The sequence below is a fragment of the Molossus molossus genome, unplaced genomic scaffold, assembly GCF_014108415.1.
Source record: "Molossus molossus isolate mMolMol1 unplaced genomic scaffold, mMolMol1.p scaffold_m16_p_1, whole genome shotgun sequence".
NCBI lineage: Eukaryota > Metazoa > Chordata > Mammalia > Chiroptera > Molossidae > Molossus > Molossus molossus.
Window position 1 is genome coordinate 193,553,459 of NW_023425344.1, and position 14,778 is coordinate 193,568,236.

The window sequence follows — 14,778 nt, forward strand, 5'->3', positions numbered from 1 at the left end:
TGAAACCCAAAAATCTACAACCAAGACTACCCTACCCAGAAAGGCTATCATTTAAAATTGAAGAAGACATAAAGAGCTTCCCATGCAAGAAAAAGCTAGAGGGTTTATTACTACCAAACCAGTATTATAAAACATATTGAAAGGACTTCTTTTAAAAGAAGGACAAAAGAAACTCATAAATATGAATGATAAAATGTCAATATCTAATTATCTATCAATAATCACTTTAAAAGTACATGGACTAAATGTTCCAATAAAAACACATAGAGAAGCTTAATGATTAGGAAAACAAGACCCATATCTATGCTGTCTACAAAAGACTCACTTCAGGTAGAAAGACACACACACAGATTGAAAATAAAGGGATTGAAAAAGGTATTTCATGCAAGTGGAAACAAAAAACAAGTGGGGCAGCAATATTTATATCAGACAAAATAGACTTTAAAATAAAGGCTATAATAACTGACAAAGAAGGACATTGAATAATAATAAAGGAATCAATCCAACAAGAGACTATAAACCTTATAAACATTTATGCACCCAACATAGGAGCACCTAAATATATAAAGCAAATATTGATGGATATAAAGAAAGAAATCAACAGTAAGAGTATCATATTAGGGGATTTTAACACCCCCATTGTCATCAATGGATAGATCTTACAAACAGAAAATCAACGAGAAAGCAGCAGCCTTAAATGACACACTAAACCAAATGGACTTAATTGATACCTTCATTGTATTTCACCCCAAAGCAGCAGAATGTACATTCTTTTCAAGTGCACATGGAATGTTTTCTAGGACAGACCACATGTTAGGGCACAAAATAAGTTTCAATAAATTTAAGAAGACTGAAATCATATCAAGCATCTTCTCTGATCATAATGGTATGAAACTAGAAATCAATCACGAAAAAAACCCCTAAAAAACACACAAATACATAGAGGCTAAATAACATGTTACTAAACAATAAATGGGTTAACAAGGAAGAAATCAGAAGATACTCTGAAACAAGTGAAAATAAGAACACAATAACCCAAAACATATGGGACAAAGAACAGAAAAAGCAGTCTTAAGAGGGCAATTCATAGCATTATAGGCCTATCTTAAAAATAAGAAAGAGGCAAATAAACAATCTAACTTTACATTTAAAGGAACTTGAAAAAGAACAATAAACAAAGCCCAGAGTGAGTAGAAGAAATGAAATAATAAAGATCAGAGCAGAAATAAAATAAAAAAATAGTCTTAGAAAAAAAAACAGTACAAAAGATCAATAAAACCAAGAGCTAGTTCTTTGAAAAGATAAACAAGATTGACAAACCTTTAACCAGCCTCAAGAAAAAAAGAGAGAGGACCCAAATAAATAAAATCAGAAATGAAAGAAGAGAAGTAACAACTGAACCAAAGAAATACAAAGGACTATAAGGAAATATTATGGACAACTATAAGCCACCAAACTAACAATCTGGAAGAACTGGATAAATCCCTAGGAACATACAACCTTTCAAAACTGAATCAGGAAGAACCAGAGAATCTGAATAGACAGATTACAACTAGTGAAATTGAAGCACTAATAATAATTTTAAAAACTCCAAACAAACAAAAGTTCTGGACTGGATGGCTTCTCAGGTGAATTTTACCAAACATTCAAAGAACTAACACCTATCCTTCTCAAACTATTCCAAAAAAATCAGGAGGAGAGAAGACACTCAAGTTGATTTTACTAGGCCAGTATTATCCTAATTCCAAAAGCAGAAAAAGACAAGACAAAGAAAGAAAAGTATAGGCCAATCTCCCTGATGAACATAGATGCTAAAATCCTCAACAAAATATTAGTAAACTGGATCTAGCATTACATTACAAAGATCCTACACCATGACTAAATAGGATTTATTCTGGGGATGCAAAGTGGTACAATATTTGCAAAGCAATAAACATGATGCACCACATAAACAAAATGAAGGAATGAAGGGTAAAAACCACATGATTAAGTCAATAGATGCAGAAAAAGCATTTGATAAAATTCAGCACCAATTTATGATAAAAATTCTCAGCAAAGTGGGAATAGAGGGAACATACCTCAATAATAAAGGCCATATATGACAAACTCACAGCCAACATCATACTCAATGGGCAAAAACTATAGGTATTTCCCTTAAGATCAGGAACAACACAGGGATGTCTGCTTTCACCACTCTTATTCAATATAATATTTGACATCCTAGCCACAACAATCAGTGAAGAAGAAAATATGAAAGGCATCCAAATTGGAAAAAAGTAAGACTGTCACTATTTGCAGATGGCATAATACTGTATATGAAGAACTCTGAAGAGTCCACCAAAAAACTAGAGAACTGATAAGTGAATTCAGTAAAGTAGCAGGACACAAAATAAATATCCAGAAATAAGTTCCACTTTTTTATACCATTAATGAACTATCAGAAAGGGAAATTAGGAAAACAATCCCATTTACAGTTGCATAAAAAACAAACAAACAAAAAAAACCCCTAGGAATAAATTTAACTAAGAATGTGAAAGACTTGTACTTGGAAAATTATAAGACACTGAAAAGGAAGATACAAATAAGTTGAAGAATATTCTGTGTTCATGGTTAGGAAGAATTAACATCATTAAAGTGTCCACTCTACCCAAAGCGATCTATAGATTCAATGCACAATTCCTATTAAAACACCAATGGCACATCTCACAAAACTAGAACAAATATTCCAAAAAGGTATATGAAACCACAAAAGAACAAATTTGGAGAAATCACGTTACTTGATATCAAACTATACTACAAGGCCATAATAATCAAAACAGTATGGTATCAGCAAAAAAACAGGCATATAGATCAATGGAACAGAATAGAGAGCCCAGAAATAAACCCACACCTTATGATCAATCAATATTTGACAAAGGAGGCAAGAACATACAATGGGGTAAAGACAGTCTATTCAATGAATGATGTTGAGAAAATTGGGAAGATACATGTAATAGAATGAAACTAGACCATCTTTCTACACTATACACAAGAATAAACTGAAAATGGATTAAAGACTTAAATGTCTTGAAACCATAAAAATCCTAGAAGAAAACACAGGCAGTAAAATTTCTTGTAGCAATACTTTTTTCTGCTACATCTCTTGGGCAAGGGAAACAAAAGAAAAAATAAACAAATGGGGCTACATCAAACTAAGAAGTTTTTGCACAGCAAAGGAAACCATCGACAAAACACAAAGGGAACCTATTGAATAGAAGCTTTTCACCAATCATACATCTGATAAGGGATTAATATCCAAAATTTATAAAGAACTCATACAACTCAACCACCCCAATAAACAATCCAATTAAAAAATGGGCAGAAGTCCTGAACAGCCACTTCTCCAAAGGGGACATACAGATGGCCAATAAATGTATGTAAAGATGTTCAACATCACAAATCATCAGAGAAATGCAAATTAAAACCACGCTGAGATGTCACCGCATGCCTATCAGAATGGCTATCATCAATAAATCAACAAACAAGTATTGATGAGGTTGTGCAGAAAAAGAAACCCTGTTGATGGGAATAAAAATTGCTATAGCCATGTGGAAAACAGTATGGAAGTTCCTCAAAAAATTAAAAACAAAACTACCATATGACCCAGCAACTCCACTTCTAAGTATATATCCAAAGAGACCCAAAACACTGATTCAAAAAGAACTCCTATGTTCATGCAGTGTATTTACAATAGTAAAGATATGAAAACAACCCAAGTACCATCAATAGACAGGTGGATAAAGCAGAGTGGTACATATATACAATGGAATATTACTGGGCCATAAAAAAGAATAAAATCTTACCATTTGTGCTAAGTGAAATAAGCTAAAGCAGAGAAAAGCATATACCATATACTTTCACTTACATGTGGAATCTAAAGAACAAAATAAATGAACAAGCAAAACAGAAACAGACTCATAGATACACAAAACAAACTGATGGCTGCCAGAAAGGAGAGGGTTTGGGGGACTGGGGGGAAAAGGTGAAGGGATTAAGAAGTACAAATTGGTAGTTATAAAACAGTCATGGGATGTAAAGTACAGCATAGGGAATATAGTCAATAATATTGTAATAATTTAAGTATAGTGCCAGGTTGGTACTTGAAATATGAGGGGGATCACTTTGTAAATGATGTTTGTCTAACCACTATGCTGTACACCTGAATGTAATATAAAATAATATTGAAGGGCAACTATAATTGAAAAATAAAAATTTTAAAAGTTAATCAGAATGGCTAAATTAATGTCAAATTCGATTTCTGAATAAAGAATATTATCAAAGACAGAGAAGGTCATTTTATAATAAAGGGTCAAGACATCATAAAGACATAGCAATCCTAAGTGTTTATGTACTTAAGAATAGTGCTTCAAAGTACATAAAGGAAAAACTGATACAATTGTAGGGAGAAATATAAAAATGCATGTATACAATCAAAACTTTTAAGCCCTGGCCAGTTTGGCTCAGCAGTTATAGCGTCGGCCTGCGGACCAGAGAGTCCCGGGTTTGGTTTCTGCTAAGTTTGTCCCCAGCCCCAGTTGGGGTCATGTGGGTGACAACCACTCGATGTGTCTCTCTCACATCAATGTTTCTCTCTCTCTCTCTTCCCCCCTCTCTCCCGCTCTATCTGTAGATAAATGCAAAAAATGTCCTCACGTGAGGATAAAAAAAACCAAAACCAAAAAAACTTTCAAAAATCAGTAAGCATATAGAAAAGTAGAACAAGATAATTAATCCACCTGACCAGTTGGCCCAACTAAACTAAATCATAAAAGAAATTAATACATTTAAAAGGATATAAAGCATACAAAGTATGTTCTCTGCTAAAATAGAATTAAATTGGGAGTAAATAACAGAAAGATGTCAAGACAATCTTTTGAAATATTTGAAAAATCAAATAGCATACACTAAATAGACCATGCGTCAAAGAGGAGTTAAAGGGAAATTAGAAAGTATTTTGAATTGAATAAAAATAAAGACATTAGAATTCATGGGATGCCACTTTCCTTAGGATTACAGAGATATTACTAACCACAATTTTAGCCAATAAAATCCATTTTCCTCAGAAAACAAAACAAAACGTGACAGTAGTAACAACACACTAAGTGCTTCAACACAGACCATGTCATTTAACTTCTACACAAATTTTATTGAGATAATTGCTATTATTGACCCAATTGAAGTAATTGTTTAACAGATACATTGCTAGCATGAAGCTGAAATCTGAACCCAACTGGTCTAACTACAGAAATTATCACCGATACGTGCCGAGTAAGAATATATCCCTGCCTTCTTTCTGTAAGAGCTGGGGATGTGCTGCTTGTCATTGTTTATTACTAACAAACAAAGAGGTCTGGTTATTTCCGGGTTTACTTAAAATAGTCCAGGTCTGGCCTTCCTTTTGTCTTCTGAACCAGATTAGACTCTTCAAGGCTTGGCCTAGTTCCCTAATGTGCCTTATACATAAAAACTATCACCACTAGTCTGTTCACTAGATATAGATTCCCTAGATACACAGGAGGTGGACATACGTTGCTGACAGTTATGGTCAGGGTTAGTCTATAAAATAATGGAATTCAAAGTTGCCCAGCTTTATGAATGTCCACCATCAGGTGATGAGATAAATGAAATGTAACAGATTATCTACACAATGGAATATTGAGAACTACTGAGACATGCAACAACATGGATACGTCTCAAAAACATCATATTAGGGAAAGAGGCCAGACACAAAAGACTGTAGTATTATATGATTTCACTTATATGAAATTTCTAGAAAAGGCAAAACTGTGGCAACAGAAAGCAAATAAGTGGTTACCTGGGGCTGAAAGTAGGTGTTGGGATTGAGGAAACTTTTTGGGGGTTGATGGAAGGGGTTCTTAATCTTGATTTATATAGTTGTGGTGATGTTTGCACAACTATATAAATTTGCTAAAACTCATTTGTTTGTACTTAAAAAATGAGTAGATTTTATGGTATATAAATTACATCTCAAGAAAGATGTTAAAAACAAACAAACAAAACACCCTAATCGATGTATGGAGATAAAAAAGGCAGAAAAATAGCTTTTCCAGTACATAAAACATAAATCATCTCTAGATTCCTGCACTCATCCGGTGCACTTGAAACAGTTTCTTGGATGAATGCCTGTCCATCAATCAGAAATTCAACGTTTTCTCTGAGTAGAGGACATCACACAGTGCAGTGGGAAATACACCACTAGTCTCTGCTCCCGTCGAATGCAGGAGGCCAGCGAAGTGGCAGTCTTTTGGTGGCAGCTACCTCTTGCTGATGGTCAATACTGACTGGGCCAACTGCACAGGCAGGTGCTGTCCGTCCTCAGCACGGGATCCGTGTCTGTCTCAGTGCGAGGGCACCTTTTTAGACAGATGGAGTCACTCTTGGGCTGAGGAATTTTGAGTCTCTGCATTCCTTTGCTGGAACTTCCATAAAAGTGAAAACAATCCAATTTTTCAAAATTAATATATGGACTGCCATTCAAAGTCACACGTGGCTGGTGGAAAAAGAGAGGAGGCCATTCCGAGTGGGGAAATGGAATGACACAGACCTGGACGAGGGAGAGAATCAGGACACAGAAGGCCTGTTTGGAAGAAAGAGCAGAGACTGGAACAGGGTAAAGAGAAGGGCAGGCTGAAGAGGCTGGAAGCCCGGGAGTTTTCATTTATTTTTATTTTTATTTTTTTTATCCTCACCCGAGGACATTTTTCCATTTTTTGTTCAGGTAGAGTGGGAGAGAGAGAGAGGAACAGAGAGAGAGAGAGAAACATCGATGTGAAAGGAACACATCGAGTGGCTGCCACCCGCATGACCAACCAGGGCCGGGGACAAACTGCAACCGAGGTACGCGCCCTTAGCGGGAACCGAACCCGGGTCTCTCCGGACCGCAGGCCGACGCTCTAACCGCTGAGCCAAACCAGCCAGGGCTTCATTTGGTTTTAAAAACAAGTGGGACCCAGTAAGGGACACACAAATTCAAAGTAATGAGAGTTGGGTCAGGAAAAGGATGGAGACCAGGAGACCAAAAGGGAGTCAACAGTCCAGGCATGAAGTTAAGATCGAAGCTCCAGCCAAGACTGCGCCTCCCTCCAGGTTGGGAAGGCTCCCCAGGAGGAATGAAAGGCCTTGGCCGCCTGGCGGATGTGAGGGTGGAAGGAAGGGTGGGGGTTGGGAGGGAGGACTAATAAACCCCAACCTGGCCACTGAGCCTGCTGACACCAGTGCACACCTGACTGACTGAACCCTGATGTGACACTACGTGCGGGGCAGAAACGGCTGCTGTATGCCATGGGCCACGTACAGAGCCAAGGCAGCTGCACACCATAACCCTGCACCATGTGCTCCCGACATCAGACCACCTCCAGCCAGGACAGCCCTTCGACTGAGAAGGCCCAGGTCACCCCCAGGCAGAGATGGGCTATTGTAGTGTGTGGGAGACAGTTCTTCCGGTTTTGTTCTTAAAGGCACCACCTGCTCAATTTCTCTCCCCTACACCTCATACCTTACAGCCTAGGCAGACAAAGGTCACACTCAGTGTCACAAAAAGAAAAAAAGATTGCTGAATTTTACATTTTTATTGATGATTGAGGGGAGAGGATAAAACTCACCACAGGAAGTGCAGGCTGTTCCTCAAAAGTGTAGGCTTGTAAGCTGCCTCTTCTGCTGGAATGATTCTTATATTAAAAAAAAAAAAGATAATAATTTTAGGTCTTGAATTTGTCTTTGAGTGGCAGATAGCATCGTGGGTTGGGTATGAGGGAGCAGAAGAACAGATGCTGGCCGGGAAGTGCTCTTACCACCACCCACATGCTGATACCTCCAACTTTCAGATCCCACTTCCCACTCTAGACTGCCTCCTGCACACCTCCTCTTGAATGTCTAACCGATACCCCTCACTGTGCCCCAAACTGGATTCGGCTTTTCCCTGTTCACAGCCACTCAAACCTCTGCAGCTCTCCTCTCTTTGGTGGGCAGCGTGGGAGTCCAGCAGCGGCCCAAGCCAGATGTCAGTGAGACACCGAGCTCCCCCGCTCCTGTCCCTGAGAGCCAGGTCCGTCGCCAGACCCTGTTCATTCTGTCTCCTCACTAGCTCTCCTCATTCCCTCTCCACTTTAGTTCAAGCATGTTGTTTTAAAATGTTAAGTTTCCTCATTTGTCACCTTGGTTATTATTGCAGCAACATCCTAACATGTTTCCCGGCTCCAAGTCTGATGTCCTTGAACCCACTGTCCATGCTGCGTGTTGCAGCCGCAGAGCGTTCTACAGTGTGAGCCAGTCACTCGTTCTCTAGTCCAGCCCTTCAGGGACTTCATACCGTCACTAGGATAAAATCTACGCCCAGAGCACAATGCTTAGTGAGCGTCCTGACCTGGCTCTTCCTGGCGGCTCCAGCACTTCCCAACTCAACCCACCCTCTGGAAATTCCAGAGGACTTTTTCCCCAGAAATCCCATAAACGCTCTTTCCTTGTGTTTCCATAAGCACAGTGTTGTCACTATCTAAAATATCTTTGTTTTGTTATTTAATGACATCAAAATTTTAATACACATATAAACCAGCTCAGAATATCCACTGTACTATTGTTTATGATAACAAAGAACTGTAAATAATCTAACCTCCATCAATGGGAGATGGTATAATATCTTAAGGTTTATTTGCACACTGGAATACACCAGAGTTTGATGATTTTTTGCTATTGTTGGTTTTAAAAGGAGTAAGGTCCAATGTCTATGATATAGCAAGTGAAAAAAGTAAGTTACCAAAAAGTGTGTATGAGATGATCTCAGGTTAAAAAATTATATAAAAATACATGTGTGCTCATGCATGTTTATAAATATACAGAAAATGCTCAGGACAATATATGCCAAGCCATTAATAGCAACCGAGGAAGCATGTGTTAGAGGTAAGATGGAAGATTTAAATTTGATTATATATACCTCAAGACTGTTTGAATTGTTAACCACGACCAGAAAACACTTTTAAAAGAATAAATTATTTTTTGGAATAAGTAACACATACATATGCTATGAAATTCAAAAGGTACCAAAGATACATGTCCAGCTCACCCTGTTCCTCCCTTCAGAGCTGAGCAATGTTACCAGTTTCCTGTTTATTCTTCAAATCTCATACACATATTTATTCTATCATTTAAATAATTTACATAAATTATAGTACATCAAACACACTGTTCTGTACCTTGCTGGTTTTCACCTACTGATGTCTCTTAGGGATAGTTCCCTACAACACACACATTCAAAACCACCTCGTTCTCTTCAATGGCTGAATAGTATTTCATTGTATGGATGCCATATATTACTTTTAAAATTGAAAAAAAAAAAAACCAGGAGAAAAGAGAATAGAATCTTATGTGATGTATCACCAGTAAATCAATATAGCTTATTCTTTAAGTCTTTGACTGACCTCTCCCACTCCCCTGACAAAAATAAAAAGGAATGAATGAAACACAGAATAGACAGGTGGAAGAAAGGAGGGAAAGGGAGCAGGAAGGCAGACCTGTTCTTGGATATTCATACAAGTATTCACAGAGAATTATCTACATTGAAGTTTCTTTTTTTTTTATCCTCACCCAAGAACATTTTTCCATTTTCTGTTCAGATAGAGTAGGAGGGAGAGAGAGGAAGAGAGAGAGAGAGAAACATCAATGCAAAAGGGACACATCGAGTTGTCGCCACCCACATGACCAACCAGGGCCGGGGACAAACTGCAACCGAGGTACGCGCCCTAAGCGGAAAGCGGACCCGGGTCCTTCGGACCACAGGTGGACACTCTAACCGCTGAGCCAAACCAGCCAGGACTACATTGAAGTTTCTTGAAGAAGGTGCTGAAACAAAAATCAGCAAACTTCTGTTTGTTTGTTTTTTTTCTATTATAACTACTCAACTTTGACAATGTATAGTGGAAGCAGCCATAGGCAACACTTAAACATATGGGTATGGCTATATTTCAATGACACTTGAAGCACATTGTGCCTTGCATATTGTCGGCACTAAATAAATATTTACTCATTGAATGAAAAGCTGGGGGACTCCAACTAGAAATGACCACAGCATCCTCAGAGAACAATCTTTGTCTTTCACTGAAAGAATTCCCTTGATGATACAGGTTAGAGAGCCAGCCGCAAAGACTGCATTCTGGCAGTGTAGGTTGGAATACTTACTTCCGGACCCTACCGACAGCAATTTTTATAGCAGTGGAGTGAGAATGTCCTCTATCTCCTTGTTTAGTCAAAGTACATCAGCTCTTATTCCCACGTGTGCATTGGTAACATCTGTGGTATAACCGAGAAGGAGAAAAGCAGCCCCTACCATCCAGGACCCGGCCTGGCACTCACTGATACGATCAAGACAAAACCAAACCACTCTGTAATCACGCTTGAACGCAGACAAAACTTGAACATTTTCCAAGCCAGAAATACCAAATATCTCCCTATCCTGGCAAATCTGAGTGCCGCTTCTCTAGCCTCGCTGTAGATAAGATTTGAAAGACCCTATCACAGAATTACCCGACTTCCTGACAACATCCAGAGCACAAGCAAGATCCTGCTTTCCTACACCCTCCCCCAAATTGCCCGAACTGGGCCCAAATCCACTAAGTCTTTTCTAACCTACTCTTACCAAGACGCTCATGGTGTGTGCTCTCCCTTGCTGGAATGAGTAATAAACCCAATTTGTTCAATGATGGGTGTGTTCATGGCGGTCTTGGGCTTAAGGGGATTGACACAATGAACTACGGGACTCCAATGACCATTTAGATGATCTAAGACTCCGCTCCATACCATTAGTGGGAATATTTGAAAAATGATCATGCTGTAAAGTCCCAAAGTCCCTGACACATTATCACATGCCATTTAAGACAAAATTGTCCTCATAAGAAAAAAAATTTTTGTAAATATGTGAGGTGATAGATGTTAAACTTACTGTGCTGATCATTTTGCAATATATACCTATATCAAATCATTATGCTGTGCATGTGGACTAACAATGTTATATGTTAATTATATCTCAATAAACCTGGGAAAGGCAAAATTTTATGTAAAAGTGAGGTACTGAATGGACTGATATATATAATACAAAATCCTGAAACTATAACAAAGTCTAAAAACGTCTTACTGAGCTGGAAACTGGCTGGCCAGCCGCTGAATTTCCACAAATAGCAAGTAAGGCATTCAATTCGTCTGCAAGGTGAGTCTGACCACCCGAGGTATTTGATGGTGGAGGTGATGAGAAGGCCTGATTGCTATACGTGGCGGCTTCATCTTCTCTTATAATTTCCCAGTTCTAAAACGAACAGAATAAGCTTAAGCCACACATACTTTAATCTACTGCTATAATATGTGTCTATCAATGAAAAAAAGAACACTATTTTTACCTCGGAAGACTCGCGGTTGTCAACACTTTCTGTTTCCTCAGATATCTGCCGCCTGGTGGTAAATGCACGCTGTGCTTGCAGCTGAATGTTACCATTCTCAGCATCTGTCAGGTTGTCCCTGTATTAGAAACAGAAAAGCTATCACCTATGTCTGAAGAGAGTTAAAATGATAGTCAAATAGTCTGTGATCATTTGAAAAATACTTATGTTGCCTGGCTGGTATGGCTCAGTGGTTGAGCATCGACCCATGCACTGGTTCGATTCCTGATCGGGGCACATGCCCAGGTTGTGGGCCCGATCCCCAGTGGGGGCATGCATGAGGCAGCCAATCGATGTTCTCTCTCATTGATGTTTCTATCTCTCCCTCTCCCTTCCTCTCTATCTAAAAATCAATTTAAAAAAATCAGAATTTATTATTTTTGGTCAAAGACTATTTCAACATGCATAGATTAAGTTGTAGGCACATTGGCACCTTATAGAGTTCCAGTTTTTGTGAAAGTGTGTACATAATATGTCTGACTTTGATATTTTGGTTCATCACTGTGCCTTGCCTGGGAGAGTGGCTGACATGTATGGGCACTCAAAAATATTTGTTTAATGGCCCTGGCCAGTTTGGCTCCGTGGTAGAGCATTGGCCTGAGGGCCAACGAGTCACGGGTTCGATTCCGGCCCAGGGCACGTACCTCAGTTGTGGTTCATCACCGACCCTCTCACATCGGTTTCTCTCTCTCTCCCTTTCTCTCCCTCTCTTTCCCTCCCACTCTATCTGAAGATAAATGGAAAAATATCCTCGGGTGAGGATTAAAAATATATATATACTTGTTGAATGAATCAATATCTGAGAGTTTCAAAATAATTTCATTATATTATTTTCCCATGTAATTACAAGAGTAAAATCTAAAGTAGCTCTAGATAGTTCATATAACAGAAGCTTAAAGAGTTGTATATAGCCCTGGCCAGTTTGGCTCAGCGGTTAAAGCGTCGGCCTGCGGTCCGGAGAGACCCGGGTTCGATTCCCGCTAAGGGCACGTACTTCGGTTGCAGTTTGTCCCCGGCCCTGGTTGGTCGTGCGGGTGGCAGCCACTCGATGTGTCCCTTCACATCGATGTTTCTCTCTCTCTCTCCCTTCCTCTCTCCCCCTCCCACTCTATCTGTACAAAAAAATGCAAAAATGTCCTCGGGTGAGGATAAAAAAAAAAAGAGTTGTATATACATCTTCATGAATCACACAGCAATATTTTCTAGAATTGATCTTAAGCCAAGAGTAGAGTTCCCTACCCATGAATGTAGAGGGAAGAATGAAACACATTGTAAGGGAACTGCAATTAAAAACTCAATATGTTACAATTAAATGCTATCTATTTTTGATCATAGAGAGTAATGGTCCCAGTCTGAAAAAGTACAATAAATGCATGTTTGGATTTAGGGAAGGCACGGGCACCACGCTGACGGGTTGCCCTTTTCTATTGATCTTTCCTAAATTAGCCCAGTCATTTATTATAGTGTTCTAACTATTTGCATTTATTATATCTAGACCATCAGATCAAAACCCGTTTACAAATATTTAATAACAAAATTATTGTTAATTTATTTAATAACATATAAGCCAAGGATAGTCAGAGAACCAGTTCTTATTGTATTATTGCTAGAGAAAACATAACTTTGACAGGTTTTTCTCTCCAAATACTTAATTTTGGCTAGCTGAAAATGAAAGAAACATCAAGCAGCTGTCTTCTGCACGCCCCCTATTGGGGATTGAGCCCACAACCTGGGCATGTGTCCTGACCGGGAATCAAACTGGGACCTCTCAGTCCATGGGTCAATGCTCAATCCACTGAGCCACTTCAGCCGGGCTGAAGGTCATTCTCAAAGGTCATTCTGTCCTTGATCTGTGTATGGTGGAAATTACGTATACATTGACCAGATTGGCAAATGGGTATTTAACAAAAAAACCCTTGTTACTGAATCCCATATATATATATATATATATATATATATATATATATATATATATATATATGGTTGTTGTTGTTAATCCTCACCTAAGGATATTTTTTCATTGATTTTTAGATAGAATGTAAGGGATGGAGGGAAGAAGAGAAAGAGAAACATCAATGTGAGAGAGACACATTGATTGGTTGCTTCCCGTACAACCTTGGCCAGGGTCAGGATTGAACCTGCAACCTAGGTATGTGCCCTTGACCAGAAATCAAATCCATGACCCCTTGGTCCACAGGCCAACACTCTAACCACTGAGTCAAACTGGCCAGGGTAAATCCTATATATTTTATAAATACTTTATATTTTTTAAATAGTATACGGTAAAATTTAACATTATATTTTAGTAACAAACTATAAAAAACCTCTTAAGATTTTCTAAATCATTCTAAAGAGAAAAATGTACCCTTTATGGCTATATAATATTGAAAATACATATAACTGACAGTTTATTAAAATAAAGAAGCAATTAGAGCCCAGCTGGTCTGGCTCAGTGGTTGAGTGTTGACCCATGCACCAAGAGGTCACCGGTTTGATTCCCAGTCAGGGCACATGCCCAGGTTGTGGGCCAGATCCCCAGTGGGGGGCATGCAGGAGGTGGCCAATAGATGTTCTCTCTCATCGATGTTTCTATCTCTCTCTCCCTCTCCCTTCCCCTCTCTCTAAAATTCAATAAAAATAAAAAAAAAGAAGCAATTAGAAGGGTGGTACCTGTGACTCATAATTTTGAATATTAACAAATTATTTAAAAAAATAAATATCTAAGATAGAATTTTTTTAAGCCCTGTGCCATAAAAATCTTGGTACATGTACAGTTTATAGATCCCTATACTATTATGAATCCACTTGAGAAATGACTTCAGAAAGAAAATTAGTGGTCAAAATGTATTCAGATTACAAATGTGAAAGCCATCAGCACATACTGAGGGGTTGGTCTTTTCCACTGCGTTCTTCTAGATTCATGGTTTACATAGTAGGTCCTTCCAAGAACATCCTGTCTCTCTTCCCATCCTGGAGGTAGAGGAGAAGGTTCTTGTTGCTGTTGCAAATGGCAAGCAGCATCTGGTTGGTCCAAAACAACCCAGCCAGGCTGAAAAACAAAATGTGAACAATTAACTTTATGCTTGATTTTTTTAACCTTATAAATTATGCTAGAGAAAAATTTAAAAGTAATTTAGCATACCCAGTTCCAGAAATTGTAGAAAGACTGAATAAGCACACTGTCAACTTTTAAGACCATCATAAAAATTTTTATGATAATGAAGACCTTTTTTTTGCAAAATGATAACATTTAAAGTTTGATGGAAACTTTTTAAATGTTTCAAAGAAGTTTAAAAAC

General features: G+C 38.5%; 1 protein-coding gene across 18 annotated transcripts in view; it reads right to left on the reverse strand.

The window, feature by feature from the left end:
- The window catches only part of NEDD4 (NEDD4 E3 ubiquitin protein ligase), a 126,218-nt gene that overhangs the window by 22,747 nt on the left and 88,693 nt on the right, over positions 1-14,778 (reverse strand). For 17 of the 18 annotated variants that reach the window (XM_036262981.1, XM_036262957.1, XM_036262964.1 and 14 more), the window contains 4 exons: positions 14,363-14,529; positions 11,442-11,559; positions 11,183-11,350; positions 7,662-7,727 (listed from right to left, as the gene is read on the reverse strand). In XM_036262981.1, coding sequence (XP_036118874.1) covers positions 7,662-7,727; positions 11,183-11,350; positions 11,442-11,559; positions 14,363-14,529 — 519 coding nt within the window. The remainder of the gene's footprint in view (positions 1-7,661; positions 7,728-11,182; positions 11,351-11,441; positions 11,560-14,362; positions 14,530-14,778) is intronic. The other variant, XM_036262930.1, reaches the window with a different exon arrangement.